Below are 20,271 nucleotides of genomic sequence, written 5' to 3'. Positions count from 1 at the left end.
TAGAGCTTACCAAACAAATTTTTGGCTATAGGGGCATTGCAGAGGCAGCCATTTTCCAAGATGGCTGCCACGGGTTGTTGTTTTATCAGTTGCTCATGCTCTAGACTATCAAGGCTCTTGATTTCAATGGCTAATCCTACATATTCAAGTATGAGGAATGCAGTAGTACTATTTACAACGTGCTAGCACCTACATAATAACATATGGCTAGCATTCAGGTAGCCATTAAAATATGTAACATTGGTGATGTTATACATGTTTTTGAACTGTGACTGAGAGTACAACACAGTACCCGACTTCTCAATGTTTCATTAATTGCTATTTACAAGAATTATCCAGTCGAGGGAGCTCTAAAAATAGTGTAACCTGCAGCAGCTTTTTTTCATCCACTATTCTCTGCAGTGACTTGTTGGCACAGATTTGATTGCTGCAAGAAATTTATGAGCAGTTTTTCTCAATACTCAACAATGAACATGTGACAGTTTTTAATTAAATGCATTTATATGAGCACTATGTTTATTAATACTCATTATTAAGCAAGCAAGCTAGCTAAGATGTTTGGCTAACATCATCAATCTAGCTGAGAAGCAAGCATTTATGAAGGGGCTGTGAGTACATACACACCATATTTCAAACTGATTTGAACATGTTAGTTCACTAGTCAAAACATCGGTATTCAGTTGGTTTGGGTCCGATACCAATCTCAATTTTTGAGACTAATCTGTATGTACATTTGTATGCTTTCAGCTGACCTTGACTGGCTTGTTGCAGCTAAAGGTACCCTGACACTTGCACGACTTTAGCCCAGGTTACACATAGACAGTTTTGTCCGCGGGTAGTACGTTGACCGAAGTTCGCGGTAGTTCCGGCTGTTTTCACGGTGGAAAGGGGCGGAGCATTTCGCTGGCGTTTTGAGCGCCGTACTAGCCGCAAATACGCGGATAAAACGCCGCTAAATCCACCGAATAAAGCGGAGTTTTGACGCCGTAGCATCCGGCACACGTCAGGCAATGGGGGTTAATACTCAGTTCTATCCTTTACAATCGCAGGTTAAGACGCGCGTGAGAACGGCGGTGTTCTGCTGCCGCCGATAATGCCCTGTGTACCGCTGGATTTACCCAGGCAAATCCTGCGTTACTCCAGGAACTTTTGCTTATAGGCACCGCCCCCAGAGTATAATAGGCTGAAGCAGCTGTCAGTGCAGGGGGAGGGAGTGACAGGGAGCTCACCTCTCAGCCTTTTCTTTTCTCTTTTTCCCCTCCTCAACGTGTTGCTCGTTTCCACCACAGGGCTACCCCTGAACCAGACCTCTTGGTAAGTCCTTGCCGCTGCCAATTTCATTTTAGGAGGTATACTGGAGTTTCTCTGCAAAAATATCTGGAGCTGGCCGCGAGTGAGAGACCTGCATACAGCGCGCTAGCGTTTTTATACTGACCGCCGCCTATCGGCCGTTTGGAACGCGTTAACCGGGAGGTGGCGTTTAAAACAGCGTACTGTCCACTAGCGCCGCCATTTTGTCTGCCTCTGTCGCCGGTTAAAACGCCTTTGAGGATGCCGATGTGGGCTCTATCGCCGTTTTACATGCCGTTGGTTAGGGATACAACGCCAGCCGCCAATTACGGCGGTGTAAACTGCGGCACTACAGGAAGGGGCGGGATGACACGGCGATTAAAAAGTATCAAATGCCGTTGTTTGCGTTGTCTCCATCGTCAGGCCACTTCTCCGGGAGCGCTCCCGGAATTATTCGACATGTTGAATAATTTTTTCGACGATTCCCGGTGAAGCCGGAACCAAACCACACCCCCGTGCGCTGGCGTTAACTACGGCGTTTGATCCCTAAAATGGCCCCGAGTGGGCAAAATCTCTGCCGGGACGCTTCCGGGAGAGTTTACTGTCTATGTGTAAACGGGGCTTTTGATCTGCACACTTGCACGCACGTCGCTGTGACGATCCCACCCGCTGTGTTCCCAGCTGGACGCCGCGCTTTGTTCCGCTGCACGCTGCGCTTTAGTATGCTGGACGCTGCTTATATAAAACAATTATTTTGTGCTGGATTAATCATTTTCTGTCAGAGTTGGCTGTTGAAAACGCCTCCAATTGCTTCCAGAATCACAAAGGACTGTTGCAGCTGGACCTTTTTTTCCTCTCTCACGCTCGTCCACTCCATGAGGTGGAGAACGTATTGGAGCCTTCAAAGGTATTAGTAATATTTGTAATGGCTTGGTAAAACAGTTGCATGTTCTTTCCTTCTTATGAGCAGCTGTGAAATTATGTTTATGATACATTTAACATCTCATTATAATTGTTGATTTGAGCTGGGTTGTGTGCTCTGAAACAATCACTCGCACTCACATGCAGAGTTTTTAATTGTTTGGGCAATGTTAACGTGAAGTTCACGTAATTAATGCGTGATGGAGATTTTGAACATTTAAAAATTTTCTTTGCGCACTTGCACAAAGCCATGCACAGTTTACAATGAGTTTGAGACAAGTTTACTCTCCTACACGGCAGAGTGTGTGCAAGTGCACAGATCAAAGTCGTGCAAATGTCAGGGAGCCTTAACTGTGCTCTTCCATGTGACTGTGCTGACAGCTGACGTACCTTCCTGGTGGTTTCAGCTGATGCTGGATTGGTGGTGCTAGAGCTAGTACATACTGTTCTTTAAGTAGCATAGTGAATTGTAAGACAGTGGCCAAACTATTCAAGTTAGTGGACCCTACTGAGCCTGGAATGTCAGATGCTCTGTGCCTGACCACAGACTGGAATAAATTCGGTCTGTGTCAGGAAGATAGAGATGAGATACTGAAATGTCCAGCTAATTCAACACGTGGCAGAGATGGGGGCAGGCTACAAGACCATAGCTGAACTTCTTGTATCACAGAAGTTACCAGGGCCTGTCGTGAACTCCTTTGGTGTGGATGCAAGGATGGATGCAGTGGAAAGTACAAATGTTTCAAGGCAGAGCTTAAGTGCACTGCGCTTTGCCACTGTGGTGGCTTGTGTTTTCAGAGCTAACGTTGCATTTAACTATAACTGTGACCTCTTTTTTTGTTATTAAAAACAAACAAACAAAAAAAACCCATTAGATTTCATTGATTTAGATGAAAGCTTTTAAAAATACACTAAGCCTAATTCAAACGTTTGACCTAATGGTGACGCTAGAGGGAAGGTCCTAGGGTCACCAAAATCAATAGACTTCATCTTCAGGGGGCCATGAATGTTTCCAGATAATTTGAAAAGAATTGGATAAAAGCTCTTGGAGTTAACACACTAAAGTGAAAGCTCTGCAGTGGCAGGCACGATGGCGGTCCACAAAAAAACATATCTCTCCCTGACCAATCGTTTGGGAATATAAATACTACCACTGCATTCCTCATCCTTAAAAATGTAGGATTAGGCACCGGGATCAAGACCCTTGGTGGGCTAAAGCCTGAGCTGCTAATAAAACAACAATGCATGGTGGCCATCTTGGAAAATGGCTGCCTCTCTGATGCCCCTATAGCCAGAAATTATCTTTAGGGTATGCTCGAACACTGTGCCAGATTTCATGCTTTTATCATCAAAGTCACGATTCATCCACATATGTGCTCCACTATTACACTAAGTTGGGAGCTGTCTGTGAGGACTCTGAGATTGTTTGTGAATACAGGCCCAGAGGGTTAAGTTAAGGAATTTATTTATCTATTGTTATTTATTTATTTATTTTAGAGTTTTTAAAGTGTTAAAGTGACAATCTGATTGTTTCTTCAATATGTTTACTCACATTCATGCTGTTCCCTGTTTCTTAAATTGCTCTTTACATAGTTCACCAAACTGGTAAATGTGTACCTTCATGACTAATTTTTTGCGTGCGGAAAACATTTTGAATGCAAAGACTTTTCAGTTGCTGTATAGTATGATGTTTTACAAGAGTATAGGGCCCCATTTATTTTTATCACAGCTCTTTGAGGAGCCCAGGGAGCCGTGCAACTGCTGCCCTCTCCCCTTCATGTGTAATAGTCTGGATGTGTAAAACTATGAAGTGTTTGGCCTCGAAAGCGAGGAGATATCCCCCGCCCCATCAGCGCCTTCACACTGCTCAACTCCACTCGTCATCAGGCAATAAAGAAAGGCCCATAAATACTGTATGATGGAAAGGCTGGTCAACCTTCAGGCTGGTGACAACAGCCAGACATTAGTCCATTGCTGCTCACTGTCTGCCTCAGAGCCCCGGGAATATGAGACACCTTCCTTCAGTGGCTGTACAGGAAATGAAATGTGGAATGAAATGTTCAGATACAACAGATGAGTCGCATCTTTAGTTCATCTTCTGTTCAAAACAGATTAGTTGATAGATTGTTGGCGATGATGCTCTTCTACACAAGCTGCCTTGCTGTCATTGCTTTTGTCATATCAGCATAAAATAGCTGAGTTAAGCAAGAAGATTCCATGTGTTCATTCTCCTACATTTTTATCATTGGGTTGTCCTGATGACATGGTCTTTTCAGTGGCAGTTTCTTTTTAAAAGGTCTTTTTGTCTTTTATTCTTTCATTATCTTCTGTCTTATGTAACATAATGTGAACAGTGTTAATTCACATCAGCTCTTCATTTTCCTCTTGATCCTTTATTCCTTTCTGCGTCTACAGTATTCTACATCATTTTTCATGTCATAATAATTACACCTCTCTCAAACAAAGGGTTGGAGAGTATATAGAAATCACCTTGTCTGTCTGTCATTCTGTCCATGGGTCTTATCAGCGCAGCTCTTCCTAAACCGATTAATGGCTTTCAGTCAAACTTCACACGTTAGCACACCACATGAAAGTGTGCATGAAGGAAAATCATTGTAGTCCGACATAATCATAGGGAGGTAATTAGACTTTTGGGGGCAGGATTAGTTTAGTGTTTATGTGTCATATTTGTCATAAACAGACCTGTTGGCATCTTCAGTACAACAGTTGATCAGCTTGTTAATTCAGTACAGTACTGCCACTGAGATGTAATACATTGAAGGCACTTGAGCAGGTGATTTTTATGTGTAACTGATCACAGGGCTCTAGTTTTTGTTTTTGTTTTTTGTTCCCCCCCCCCCCCCACGCGATAGCATCTACAGAGCTAATCTACCAACACAACAGTAAAAATACAAAAGTGCTTTCATTGAGACATACGTAGATTTTAGACAAGGAAGTACTTCTGATTGATTTTGCACTTTGTGCAATTTACTGGTTCACTCACATTCATGTACTGCTGGTTGGCCAACACACCAGTAGTTGATGGTTCAGATCATCTTTACGTGCTTTCTACTGATTGTACAACTGTCATGCTTGTTGGTGGAATGTCATCATAACAGCAGGTTGCATGAGCGCTCCATGTTGATGTGTCCGCGAGCTGGGATACAAAGATTACATTGCACTTGAACCTTGGTTCAGTTTATCAATGTTACTTCCTTGTCATTCTCCCCCACTATCTTATGCCTGCATCATTCTGACTTTATTTTCTTCTGCCGTCTGTAGTTAAAGCAGAGGGAGATGCACCTCCGTCACCAGCATCTTCTCACCACAGCAGCACCCAGGCACCCAGCCTAATGGAGGAGATCGGAAAGCGCACCCCGCAGGGCAGCCAGAACTCTCTGAACACTGTCAGCTCTGGCAGCGGCTCCACCTCTGGCATTGGCAGTGGTGGAGGTGGCGGAGGAGCCGGTGGCAGTGGCAATGCAGTTGCGGCGGCAGCTGCCACCACCTCTTCTCAGCCTCTCAACACTTCCGCATCTGCCTCCTCCACTGCCTTGCAGCCATATGACGTGGAGATCCGCCGTGGAGAGACTGAAGGATTTGGTTTCGTGATTGTCTCATCTGTGTCACGGCCTGAGGCGGGCACCACCTTCGGTAAGTGATGCAGCACTTTATCTTTTGTCATATATGTAATGTTCTTCAACTTAATCTTCTGTCACAATGTTGTCGATTGATCATGCAAATATTGTTGAAATCCACTCAGCATAACATGGAACACACACTCTAGCTTTTCCTTATTGCTGGGGCCTTTTATCTTCCTGTCTCCTTTTTGTGCTGTCTCTGTATCCTTAAAACCACTAAGCGTTAAATAGCCAGACAGTCAGGTCTGACTCTGGCTATTTACAGTCCCACTAGATCAATACCAACACTCTTCAAAGAAGTGGTTTGTTCTCATTTTTGTCTGAGCCTGTCAAACCAAGACACTGAAACCTTTTCTCCGCCTACAGCTGCTGCTACACTCGCACAAGACTTTCATAATTGATCACAAATGATTTGGGTCTTACAAAAGGCACTTCTATAATTCAGCTGATCTTAAATAGCTTTGTTCCACAGATTGATAGTACAGTTGTGCTCATAAGTTTACATACCCTGATGGAATTTTTGATTTTTTAGATATTTTTCAGAGAATATGAATGACAACACAAAAACGTTTTTTTTTTCACTCAGGGTATGTAAACGTATGAGTACAACTGTAAGAGTGTAATGACAACTTGGAAAAAATAATCTAAATTGTTGAATCAAATAGTTGCACTCACCATGAACAAAATCACCTTCTTCTCTGTGTGCATTTAGTTATTTGTTAAAACTGGTTACGTTGCAATGCTTAGCTGATAGTAATACAGATTTGTTCTGTCTGCCTACAACCCCATGGTGGTGTTCCATGACTCTTCGCGCATTTATCTCCTTCACTGTGGGTGGACTGAAAATGTGTAAAAGTGCCATTTTACAAGTTTACAAAATAGCAGTGCTCCTTTTCACAGGATAGCCTCCAAACCTTTGACCAGCCCATTTATTTAATTTGTCATCACCTGCACAGTAAAATATAAATTTCATCAGTTACATGCGACAGACATTGAAAACTGAGTTTGTTAACCCACCATGTATTTGTTTTGTATATGACAGCAGTGCTTTGAAGCGAATTCTTCTCTCACACTGCAAATAATTGGAAAAATGCCTTATTTTACTCAGAAATGCAACAGCACTGCAGCATTAGTCTATTTCTCAGCCCTGCCTTATTCTGTAGTAAGGTTGGACTTCAAAAGGCCACGGTTAGCACGCCTTTCACTACAAAGAAAGGAAGAAGATGGTTGTAAAGGTACTGAAAACAGAAATACTGTCTAAAGCCAGGTGTAGAAAGAAAGGTGTGATTGTACACACTTTTTATTCAGTGGCTGATGTCAGGACATAGTGGCAAAAGAGACACCTCAGGGTAGCAGGTGAAACGTCAGCACTGATGGATGTTTTAATCTTCAAGGATCTGCAGGTGCAAATATTAAACCCAACACACTTTAATTGTTAACAGCCTTTATGCGGTGTGAAGACTCATGGAACTGTCATGACACAGATCTGAGATATTAGGTGTTAAAAAGAAGAGTGAGGATTTCTATCACACTTTTGAGAGCTTTATTTTTCTTGCTTAATTTGATTTGCAAAGCCAATTAACAGGACTCTTTGCTGAGAACATTTAAAATTGTCATAATCACGTATTCTGTCGTGTTTCTGATCAGCTTCTCTCTGTGACTTTGGCTTGGCTGGCTGTCCGCTGTTGGTGAATAACCCTTGACCTTCTGATCCTCTGTCTTTGTTCCTTTACCCATTTCCCTCCTTTTCTTTCCCTTTCCAAACACACAAAAACACACTGAATCACACAATCAAACATGTCCATGGTGACCATAGCTGGCAATGCGTGTGTGGCCATGCCTCACAAAATAGGACGCATCATTGAGGGGAGCCCAGCAGACCGCTGTGGGAAGCTGAAAGTTGGTGACCGTATCCTGGCAGTTAATGGATGCTCCATCACCAACAAGTCCCACTCGGACATCGTCAACCTCATCAAAGAGGCCGGCAACACCGTCACACTACGCATCATTCCTGGAGACGGTGAGTCATGGATACTACATACCATTTTCTAACCTAATATCTGCAGGATCCAGCAGTTTATCAACAAGATCAGCATCAAAGATCAGTGATCAGTATCAAAGATCAGCATTTATGATCAAAGCTCAGTGATCAGGATCAAAGACCTGCAATCAGATCAAAGGTCACCAAACAAGATCAAGGATTAGTGTTCAGGGTTAAGGATCATTATATAACGGGTGAGTGGATCCTTGTTGATTGGTGGGCTGTACGAGGTCTGTGAGAAAAGTATCAGACCTTTTTATTTTTTTCAAAAACTATATGGATTTGAATCACGTGTGATTACATCAGACAAGCTTGAACCCTCGTGGGCATGCGAGAGTTTTTTCACGCCTATCGGTTACGTCATTCGCCTGTGGGCACGCTTAGAGTGAGGAGTGGTCCACCCCCCTCGTCGGAATTCCTTTGTCTGACTTCTTCCTGAGAGACTGGCGCTTTGCTTGATCAAACGTTTTTCAGAACCTGTGACGCAGATGGAAGTGGACACCATTCGAGAAATTCAGCTGGTTTTCGGTGAAAATTTTAACGGCTGATGAGAGATTATGGAGTGTTCCTGTCGCTTTAAGGACTTCCCACGGAGTGGGACATTGTGCAGCGCTCTGAGGTGCCGTCGTCAGCCTTTTTGGAGCAGAAAACCTCCAAATTTAAGCCTCTGTTGAGCCAGGACGTTGTGAGAGAACAGAGAAGTTTCAGAAGAGCTCGTGATCAGCAGTTTATCCGGACATTCCACTGTTAAAGGAGATTTTGTAATGAAAGATGTGCGGACGGATTGGCGCGTTGGGAGGCAGCCGGCGCGGCGCGCCGCCACAGGAAAAACACCTCCGTTGGAAGCCTTAAGGACAAGTTGGAACATGTCCAGCTGTTAAACAATTTCTCAGATACTCACTCTACTGAAAGCCATCAAAAGCCGCCTGGTTTTTACAAATGGTTATCAACACGGAGTTGCTTTTCCTGTGGTGGCGCCATAATCTCTCATCAGCCGTTAAAATTTTCACCGAAAACCAGCTGAATTTCTCGAATGGTGTCCACTTCGATCTGCCTCACAGGTTCTGAAAAAATTTTGATCAAGCAAAGCGCCAGTCTCTCAGGAAGAAGTCAGACAAAGGAATTCTGACGAGGGGGGTGGACCACTCCTCACTCAAAGCCTGCCCACAGGCAAATGATGTAACTGACAGGCGTGAAAAAACTCACGCATGCGCACGAGGGTTCAAGGTTGGCTGATGTAATCGCACGTGATTCAAATCCATATGGTTTTTGAAAGCCTTTGTGTTAGGATGTGTGTAGTGCTCTTGGCAGATTTTCATTGCAAGGAAAATGGTGGAATGACTGGAGCAGCGCTACTGCATCAAATTTTGCCAGAAACTGGGCGACAGCCAGGTGGAAACCATTCGGAAGATTCAGACGGCTTTTGGTGATGATGCTATGAGCATCACACAGATTAAGGAGCGGTACAACCGGTATAAAGACGTCCGCACAACGGTGGAGAGCGAGCCACGCTCCAGTCGGCCACCAACATGCAGAAATGACCAGATCATTTCCAAAGTGAACACTGTGGTGATGTGGGACCGTCGTGTGACTATCCAAGAAATTGCGGAAGAGGTGGACATCAGCACTTTTTCAGCACATTCCAATGTGACAGAAGATTTGGCCATGAAAAGAGTGGCGGTGAAATTCGTGCCGAAGCTGACGACGGAGCAAAAGCAACTCCGTGTTGAAGTCTCACAGGACATGCTGTGATATACCCACCTCTTCCACCATTTGGAAGATTCAGACAACTTTTGGTGGCTTTTCAGTCGTGTGACTATCCGAGAAATTGTGGAAGAGGTGGGCATCATTTTTCGGAGTCCAGCATGTCCTGTGAGACTTCAACACGGAGGTGCTTTTGCTCCGCCAGCAGCAGCTTGCACACGCATGCGCACGAAGGTTCAAGGTTTGCTCATGCAAGCACACGTGATTCAAATCCATCAGGTTTTTGCAAAAAATAAAAAGGTCGAATACTTTTCTAACAGACCTCGTATAAACAAATAATCAATGTTTTTACATTCTTTCAATGGAACAAATATTTAATTTGGTGAAAGATTGAATGTTCCATTCACCTCGGCTTCGCGCCATTGAATGGAACATTCTATCTTTAACCTCATGAAATATTTGCACCATTGAACTAATAAACATTCATTTTTTGTATAATAATCAAGTGCAAAGTTTAGCGTTACAGGCTGAAAGGTGAGCAGTCAGGATCAAAGTCATGATCAGGATCAAAAATGAATGTTAATATTAATTTTTGGACCGAGGTGGCGCACTAGAATGGAATTTGGTTTGGGACTTAAAGTACACTGTGGTGCTTTGGAGGAAATACGTGCTGTTCCCAGTACCCGACTGTTTGAGTGGCATATGTAATGTTTAATAAAGTCTGAAATTTTTCTTTGCTTTTAAAGTGCCAGAAACTCCCCTGCAGTGTTGACAGAACTATTTCTTGGGGATATTTTCCCAACCTCTGCACTTCTGTGGCTTTGCTCCACTTTTAAAAACATGAAAGCATTGTTTAAATGTCTGTGTGTGAGAGAAAGACATACACCTACCTGCATGTGTGTGTGTGTATGTGTGTGCATCTGTGCGCGCATGCACGCAGATGTCGAAGGAGCGTGTCTGCCCCTGTCAGCCTACACACTCTGTAGCATTGCAGTTATTTGTCCATCGCTCGTTGCTTTCTGGCTCAGTTCTTATGGATGAAAAGTTTGTTTCCTCTCAGAGCAGTTGATGAGAACAGTGAACTAAAATTGCTCCACCAAGGAAAATCACAGAACAACAGAGATGTTGGTGAGAAACAACTGAGTGTGCTTTATTAGAAAGTGCTGGCTTGTGTTTATGTGCATGTGTCAACAAATAGATGCGGTCTGTAGCAGAAACAGAGAGACAGAAAAAAAGACTGTGGCTTCTAACATGTGACTTTGAGTGACTGTTCTCTTTACCGCTCTTCACACATGGCTGAACACGGCTATTTTTGTATGGATCAATTCTGTCTAAACTTCCCGAAAGGAATAAATAGCAATATAAGAGGTTCTTTGAAGGCTGCATCAACTTCACCTTCTTTCTATGTTAGCTCACCTCTCTGTCTGTTCTCACAGAAGGTTTTTGTGGGTGACACGTGTGCAGGGGGAAGGACAGTAATACACGCACAAACTGATAAATCATCAAAGCGTGTGGTGTTTCTCAGTATAGCCTGAGGTATATTGTATAGTAAAGCCTTCCACTTCCCATATCTTCTTTTCTTCCCCTTGTTGCACATCCTTCCTCTTCTCTTGCCTGAGTTTCTCATTTTGAATGTAGCTGCTCTCCGTCATCGCTCCATTCACAGGGGGAGGGGTGCGGAGCTAGAGCGAGAGACAAATTACAGAAACCGCTCAATGCTTTACGGTGTGCCATGAATGTTTTTCAGTGAATGAGAAGAAAAGAGGCACAGGGGTGCGAGTGGAACGGAGAAAGTGCAGGGCTTATTCGATTAATTTCCAGACAGAAAACATTTGGAGTGGAGATAAATGGAGAGAGGTAGCAGAGTGAAATACTGTGGGTTATGCAAATGAGCAGATGGAGGGGTGAATAGGCTTTACAGCAACAAATGTGAGGCCACGGTGAGAGAAATGAGCAACAGAAAATATGTGAGGATGTCACACAGCTTGTGATTGATGCCAGAAATTCTTCGGTTGGGGGGGGTGGTATTCTCAGCGTGGACCTCATGGTGAGGACTGGCTGAAGCATTCATCACGCATTCTCATACGGCCAGAACTAGAAAGATCTCCTCTCCGCAGCCCTTGCCCCACCCACATCGCAGTTTGATTGGCTGAGCTCGTAATGTGTGGGCCACAAGCAATTGACGAGTTGAGCTGCCAGGCTCCAAGAGGGCTAGTGAAGGTGGGGGAAATGTATAGATGCAAAGGGACCTGACAGTGAGAGGAATAGTGAGGAGTGCACTGAAATGAGCAGAGTGGAGCATAATCAAATAGCCCAGCAAGATTAGGTTGTTAAGAAGTAGAAAGGCTCCTTTTAGATGGCTTCAGTGTGTGGTGTAATGAATCTGCAGTGTGCTTCGTTGATAACACAAAATGATCTTTACTTGAGTCGGTGCAAAGATAAAAGAATAAGGTGCTTTCATGTCTTCAGAGCATGTGAAGGTTGAATAATTCAGACCAGCAGAATCACTCCTAAGTAAGATGTCCATCTCTTGGGAGACAAAACTGGTCCTTTGGCTGGGATCTTGCAAGTATGACTGATAGCACAAAGGTGAGTTATTAGTCTTGTGCCCAGTATCTAGACTGAGTGGTGGAGGGAGCCCGGAGATTATAGGTACTATAGGTATTATAGGTTCTAGTCCCCCCACACCAGGTAGTGTTTTCAGCTGACTGGTGTGCACATTGAAAAATGAAAGTGTTCCATATGTGAAATATTGTTTTATTTCCATTGTGTACTCTTCCAGGAATTGTAAAAGCTGCATAGAAATGGAAAATGTCAATAATATTTACTTCATGTAGCGAGACCATTTTTTGAGTTTGCTTCAGATGGATATGTTTCTGGACAGTATGAAAAAGGTGTAACTTGTGGTAAAATACAAATTTACTTGTGGATTTAATCAGCAAATTAATCTATTATCTGGCTGGTAGGAAAATAAGTCAGCTATTCTGATCACTGATTAATCATTCATCAAGCAAAAGTGAAAACTGCATTCAGTTGTGTTAACTCCTGAAGGAGGAAGAGAGTGGGAGCTGATCCAAGGATCAAATTCAGGAAGCTGACGGAGGAAGAGTATAGTGTGAAATTCAAGGAGCTGAGACAGGTGCTGGAGGGAGGTGAAGGTGAAGAGATGCTGAATAACTGGACAAGTACTGCAAAAAACAGAGAGGATGACTGTTTGGAAGACACTTGATGTGACCTCTGGACAAAGGAAGAAAAACAAGGAAGTTCGTTGCTAAAAGATGATGCAGAAGAAGCTGTTGGGGGGTGTTTGTAACAAAGAATTGGGATAATCAGAGAGAAAATAGACCAGAGTACAAAGAGGTGGCAAAGGAAAATGTGTATGGTGAGCTGTACATGAAGTTGAACACTAAAGAAGGAGAAGGGGACTTGGCCAGACAGGGACCGAGCTGGAAAGGATGTGCAGCAGGTTAGGGTGATAAGGAATACAGATGGAAATGTGCTGAGAAGTGAGGTGAATGTTGAAAAGGTACAATGAGTACTCTCAGGAGCTCATGAATGAAGAAAATGAGGGCGAGAGAAGGTTGGATGATGTGGAGACAGTGACTGAGATAATGTGACAGATTAGTAAGGATTATGTGAGGACATCTATCAAGAAGATAGAGTGGAAAGACAGTTGTGGAGTCATGGCAGTAAAGTTTTTCACCAGATTGTTCAATTAAAATCTTGGAAAGTGAGAGGATGCCTGAAGAGTAGAGAAATTGTATGCTAGTATTACATATATTCATTTTCCAGCCTGGCGAGGTGGGGAACACCCTGGACAAGACACCAGTCTGTCACAGCACCACAGACAGACAAACACATTCACTTCTGCACGCACGCCTACGGGCAATTCAGTGTGTTCAATTCACCTAACCTGCATGTCTTTGGATTTGGGAGGAAGCTGGAGCACCCAGAGAGAATCCACACAAACACAGGGACAACATGCAAACGCCACACAGAAACAGTGCTAAACAGTGCTAACCACTAACCCACTGTGCTGCCAGTATGCTAGCGTAACCACAGTATGAAGTTATGGTAAAGAGTAGTGGAAGCTAGGAGGTGAAGATGTGGGACCAGCAATATGGTTACAAGTCAAGAAAGAACGCTATAGATGTAATTTTTGCTTTGGGAGTGATAATGGAGAAGTATAAAGAAGACAAGAAAGGCTTGCATTGGGTTTGTGGATTTCGAGAAAGGTTATCACAGCGTGCCAAGAGAAGAGTTGTGGTATTGTATGAGGAAATTTGGAGTGACATAGAAGTATGTGAGGGTCATGCAGGATATATGTGAGTAGTGTAACAGCAGTGATGTGTGCGGTAGGAGTGATGGACAGGCTCAATGTGGAGATGGGCTTACATCAAGGATTGGTTCTGAACCCTTTTATGTTTTCAGTGGTGATGTACAGGTTGATGGACAAGTTTAGGCACAAGTCTCCGTGGAATATGATGTTTGAATATGACATTGTGATGTGTCATGAGAGTAAGGAGCAGGTTGAGTTGAACCTGGAGAGAAGGGGAATGAAAGTCAGAGCAAGACGCAGTACATATAAGTGAATGAGAGGGAGAGCAGCAGAATAGTTCGGTTACAAGGAGTAGAGGTGGTAAAGATGGATAACTTTAAATACTTGAGGTAAACTGTTCAATGTAATAGAGAGTGTGGTCAAGACGTTTGGTGGGAGGGGGTAAGGGCAGGGGGGAGTGGGAAGAGAAAAGTGGCAGAAGTGATTTGTTATCAAAGGGTATCTGCAAGATTGGAAGGAAACGGTTAGAAGTCGGCAGGGAGATCAGCTACGTCCTATGGCTTGGAGGCAGTTGTGCTGATAAAAAGACAGGAGGCGAAACTGAAAGTGGCAGAGCTGAATATGCTGCCATTTTCCTCACAGTGCAACAGATAAGTGAATATTTACAGAAGAATCCATCAAATGCTGATGCAAGCACCAAAGTTAGCACAAATACTCCTTAGACATTACTCCTTTGAAAAAAAACTGAGTATCCACTTGAATTTTCAACACCTGGCCAGGTAGGGGTCAGTTGAAGAATTACACAGGGGTCAAAATCTAAAATTGCTCCAGTCATATGGAAAGGTATTCCATAATATCTGTCTGATCATAAAGATTTCAAAAAGGTATAGTTTGGACCGTCTATGAGTAAATTCTATGGGGCTATGGGGTAAAAAATGGGAACAATGGTGACAAAGGTCAGTTTCAGTTTGTACAGGGGTCAGAAAAAGTTGCTCCAATTTTGGTTTAAAAAAAAAAAAAAAAAGTGGTGCAAATTAGTGGTTGAGCTAATAGGATTAATACATGGAATAGATTTGACTGTGTTGAATGCTTGGTTTGCAAAGTAAAGGGAAAACAATGTCAACGTCCATTGGATTCTCTGACTATATAACTAAACATGACACATGATGTAAACTATTCCTTTTTAAAACCATATTAACTCAACCAATAATTTGATTTTTTTTTTTTTTCCCAAAAATTAGAGCAACTTTAACTTTTGACCCCATACAAACTGAAATCGACCTTTGTCCACATTCTTGCAGTTTTTGTCCCATAACATTCAGTCACGGATAGTCCACATTGTACCTTTTGGGAATCTCTGTGATCAGACAAATAATGTGGTATAGTTTTCAATATGAGTGGAGCATCTTTTAAATTTGACCTCTGTGTAATTCTTCAATTCACCCCTACCTGGCTGCCTATTGAAAATTCAAATGGACACCCTGCCTTTTCAAAAGGGTAATGTCTAAGGTGTATTTGTATCAAATTTGGTGCTTGCATCACCATTTGATAGTATCCAGTGCACTATCAGGAGTGACAAGGCTGACAAGATTAGGAATGACCGTATCAGAGGGACAGCACAAGTAGAGCAGTTTGGCGACAAATTCAGAGAGACTGAGATGGTTTAGGCATGTGCAGAAGGGGGACGGATGATATTTTGGGAGAAAGGTGAGAATGGAGCCACCAATAGGAAAAGAGTACATGGGCCCAAAGAGGAGGGTTACGGATGTGGTGAGGGAGGACATGGAGGTCATTGTTGTGACCAAAGAAGATGCAGAGGACAGGGTGAGATGGTGACACATGATCTGCTGTGGTAGTCCTTAACAGGAGCAGCCAAAAGAAGTGTTGTGTTTTGTCCTTCATGAAAATGTGGTACTTTTCTTATGTGTCATCTTTGGTATTTGACTCTAGGAAATGAAAACTGCCATTTTTTTTTTTTTGTCTCACGTGTCTCTCCTATTTTTGAGAACAGCTGATTTAATTTTTGGGTCCTGCAAATGAGCCACAGATCATCAAAACATTTGAGACAACTTTTGTTATTTTTCAATTCACTATCTAAAATTTGTGCAGCTGTTCGATCTTAGAGTTACTGTATGACACCACCTATTGTCTGTCACCCCCTTCAGAATCATCGAATGCATCCTTGTTGACCAATGCAGAGAAGATTGCCACTATAACCACAACTCACACATCTCAGCAACAGGCTGCAACCGAGCCCAGGTGAGGAGTACAACTGGCTATTTTTATGCAGCTTTGGACAGTTTTCAAGATGATGTGTGATAAACAGACTATGATCAAATCCAAGATTTAATAATGTCAGTGCCCTTACTATTTTTATTTCTCAAACATATGTTTGACAAAATGTCACCTTGGGCACATTCTTCTGAATAACTTGTGATCAAGGCTGACTATTCATTCTAACACCATTAAACTGATTACATTTGACGGTCGGTTGGTATGGATATTTGCGTAAAAGTTGATGAAGAGGGTTTTTTTTGTTATTGTTGTTTGTTTTATAATTGCATAGCTTTGGAATGCTTTATAAATACAAGCATCAACCAATAGCCAAATCTTAGCGCCCCTTCACACATAACACGAAAGACACAGAAACTGGAAGAAAATCTGCGAACCAGAAACAAAATGGGAAACCGCGAAACATTACACCTGCTGTCGGGAGGGACGCACGGTCGGCCAGGCGTGCACGTTACCACGGCTACAGTTTTGTGCACGCTCGTGTTCACGCGCACGAACACAGTGCGAGCATGTGGAAAGTCGCACACACAGCAGAGGAGCAAAAAATTAATAAAAGACCACAATTTATAATACTTAATTCCTGTTATAAAGTGTGGAGTTAGCCTCTGCCTAGACGTACACCAGGAAGTAATGAAATGATGTCGATTACTGTTCTGTCTTTTATGTTTTACATGAATTACTTGATGCGCTCCTCTCATGAAGACATCAGCCGGACTCTCGTCTCATGAAGAGCCGGCTCTTGTCTCATTGAATACATCAGCCAGCATGTCGTGTCCACCGCGCAGTGTTCTACTGGTGACCGTGTTGCAAATGTGACGTGTTTTAATTATTACAATGTGGCCTCACGGCTGCAGGTCGCAGAGGGACACGCCCTCTTTGTCTGCAGATGTTGCTGCTGTGGGGGAAAAAATAAAAACCACACACCATAAAACAAAACTACCACAGTTTATTGAATCCCTCTTATGGAGCGGACAATACAAGTATGATCTTTCTATTCCTCTGTATATGACCCATGGTCACAGACGTACAGTCATGAAATGACATGAATGTAACGGTGTGCGCTTATCATGTCCACATCTGCTGGCCCGGCATGTCCAGCTGGCCACGCGGGTGTGTCCAGTGACAGCGCGCGTGTCCAGCGACAGAGCGTGTCCAGCAAGCGTGTCCAGCATGCGGCACGCCGATGGAGAGACACCGCATCATGTGGACCATAGCTCACATGGTTGACATTCAGATCACCAGTTGAGTGTTCACATGATCAGATGGTCCTTTTTACATGGGATAGCCTGTCGGTGTGCGCGCCGCGCAGCCGCTCCAGCCAGTGACAAAAGGGATATATGCTTTTATGTATTTCCATGTGAGGACAGCAGGCACATGTATGCACTTCATGGCGTAGAGTTGCAAGTTCATGTCCTCCAAAACACTATGTGTTCTCTACTCTATTCTACTGTTCTATTCTACTCTTCCTTTTTTAGATATACCTTAGTATACACTAGTATAGTTCTACCTTAGAAATGGAATATATTATAGAAGACATACCTTACTGAATTTTCATGCAAGTGTGCCACCCCCTCCCCCCGCACAATACATGTGTTGGGGGGGGAGCCGACACACTGACACGCCGCATGTGTTGGGGGGAGCCGACACACTGGCACTCCACATGTGTTGAGGGGGGAGCCGACACACTGGCACTCCACATGTGTTGAGGGGGGAGCCGACACACTGGCACTCCACGTGTTGAGGGGGGAGCCGACACACTGGTACTCCACGTGTTGAGGGGGGAGCCGACACACTGGCACGCCGCATGTGTTGGGGGGAGCCGACACACTGGCACACCACGTGTTGGGGGGAAGCCAATACACTGGCACTCCACGTGTTGAGGGGGGAGCCGACACACTGGTACGCCGCATGTGTTGGGGGGGGGTGTTCGGCACAGCCACACCCATGTGGGTTGCTTGGTGATGCCACACTCGTGGGCACAGTTTGAATGTGGTCAACTGCTCTCAACTCTCATACCAGGAGTGCGAATAGCCCCGCCTTTTTTAAGTGTCCAGCGAGCAATGTTGGATGTTCATGTGTGACACCTGGAATTTGGCAGACACCCGCTGAGGAGGGCATCGAATGGGCACTCGCTGTCTTTTGGCTGTTGCTGTGTGCGAATGGTTGTTGTGACAGACATTAGAGGCAACTCGGATTTTTCACTAATGACATTTGACTCCTCCTTCGTGCACCATTCTGCCTCAATCGTGTTATGTTTGAAGGGGCCATTAAGAATGCTTAATAAGACAATTACTTATGAATATTTTCTGAACAAGAATACAGTGGCATAAAAAGTTTTGGCATACTTGGACTTGTACACATTTTCATTTTTTTCATGACAGCAAATAAAATAATAATAATAATTCTGGCTCCTGTATATTAAAATGTCCTATTTTGTCCTTCATATTCACAGTAAAAATGAATCTCTACACTGCAATAAAAAAAATTTAAGATTATCTGTGCTAAAGTAATGGAGTGCATAACTCGCACCTTTTGCTATAACACTATTAATTATCACTTTTACAGCCAGTTTTCTTTAGACAAGTCAGGGGATGTTTCCTGAATATGTTTTTGGCATCATTTAAATCAGTCATTAAGAAATAAATGGTATGGCACATAATGGTAAATCTGTCTGTATGAGGCAGTGCTCCAATACTGTGACCGTGTAAGAGACCCGTGAGGAAAACCACCAACCAACATTCATGACAACTTTGAGTGAGTTATAGGTTTCTGTGGCTGTGATGGGAGAAATTGTGGATCTTGTAAATGTTGTCTGTTGCATCACCAGTTCCATGGCTTCATGAGAACACAGGAGGATTTTCTTCAAAATATATGAAAATTCAGCTACAGTTTGTCAGATGAAACATGCAAGACACAAACCTAGATTTGATCAGATTTTGTGTGAAAATTCTTCTCTGTTCCACTCCACCATGAAGCAGTGACACAGACAAAACTTGCACTGTGAAATTCTCCAATCACAGCCACACAAACGTACAACTCTTATACCAATTATCCAAAAGGGCACCCAATTTCAGTTTCTAACAACAGTACAGATGAATTTTGATAGCATTTTAGTCCTTCTTTTGATGACAGATACACGATTTCCAGTTGTTTTACTGGTTCCTTTGATGTTCATACCGAATTAACATAAATCAGCATATTTTGGTCCTTCCACCCCATCTATTGTTCTCTGTTTTTAATATGTTATTCCTGGGGAATATCAGAGGAGAATCCCACATAAAACATTTTTTTGGTTGCAATTAGTGGTGTGTCAAGTCTCAATATGACTGGATTAGATAGACGCATGGATGTTTCCACCAGTACATCTTGCATTAATATGTTTTGTTTCACTGTGTGAAAGCATTTTGGTCATGCTCTTTGATAACTGGTCCTTTTTTAATGTTCTTATTCTTTAAGATGGGTTAATTTTGTCTTTATTTCTGAGTATATTTTAAATTCTGTACTTAACATACTGTATGGGGTGTCAATAACTGACGTGGGCTGCATCCGGTGCAACCGGAAAGTATTCACAGCACTTCACTTTTTCCACATTTTGTTATGTCACAGCCTTATTCCCTCAAAGTTCAACTCACAACACCACATAATGACAACCTGAAAACGTTTTTGTTGTTGTTATTGAAAATTTTGCAACTCTTATACAGTTGCTATGGGCGTCTTGATGGCTTCCCTCACTGGTCTCCTTACATGGTTTTTTAGGTCTGCCTAATACATACAGATTTACTATTTTGTTTGTATTTCTTATTGAGCCTTGTAAATGATGTTCAGCACATAAATGTTCACGTTTCCATCTCTGTTAGTTGTGTTATTGTGAAGTTGTAATAATTTCCAGTGTTTTGGTTTTGATGTTTCTTATTTAAATTATGTCATTTGGTTTAGTTATTTGTTTTTACTATGAATTTAAAGGATTTAATAGAGATAGAGATCCCTGGATTCTGAATTAAAATGTGTAAAACCCCATGTGCCCAAATGCTTTCAGTGTAACTATGTATTTAACGTGCTGACACAAACACGGTGACATACTCGTATAGTGACAAATAAGGTGC

General features: G+C 42.9%; 1 protein-coding gene across 1 annotated transcript in view; it reads left to right on the top strand.

Annotated features, from left to right (window-relative positions):
* LOC117507809 (membrane-associated guanylate kinase, WW and PDZ domain-containing protein 1-like) overlaps nt 1–20,271 on the top strand; it is a 467,280-nt gene that overhangs the window by 433,304 nt on the left and 13,705 nt on the right. The window contains exons 18-20 of the mRNA XM_034167605.1: nt 5,494–5,865; nt 7,669–7,872; nt 16,042–16,135. Of these exons, the coding sequence (XP_034023496.1) occupies nt 5,494–5,865; nt 7,669–7,872; nt 16,042–16,135 (670 nt within the window). The remainder of the gene's footprint in view (nt 1–5,493; nt 5,866–7,668; nt 7,873–16,041; nt 16,136–20,271) is intronic.

This window comes from Thalassophryne amazonica, chromosome 3 (genome assembly GCF_902500255.1).
Source record: "Thalassophryne amazonica chromosome 3, fThaAma1.1, whole genome shotgun sequence".
Taxonomy (NCBI): Eukaryota; Metazoa; Chordata; class Actinopteri; order Batrachoidiformes; family Batrachoididae; genus Thalassophryne; species Thalassophryne amazonica.
This window is presented reverse-complemented; position numbering and strand designations above follow the sequence as displayed.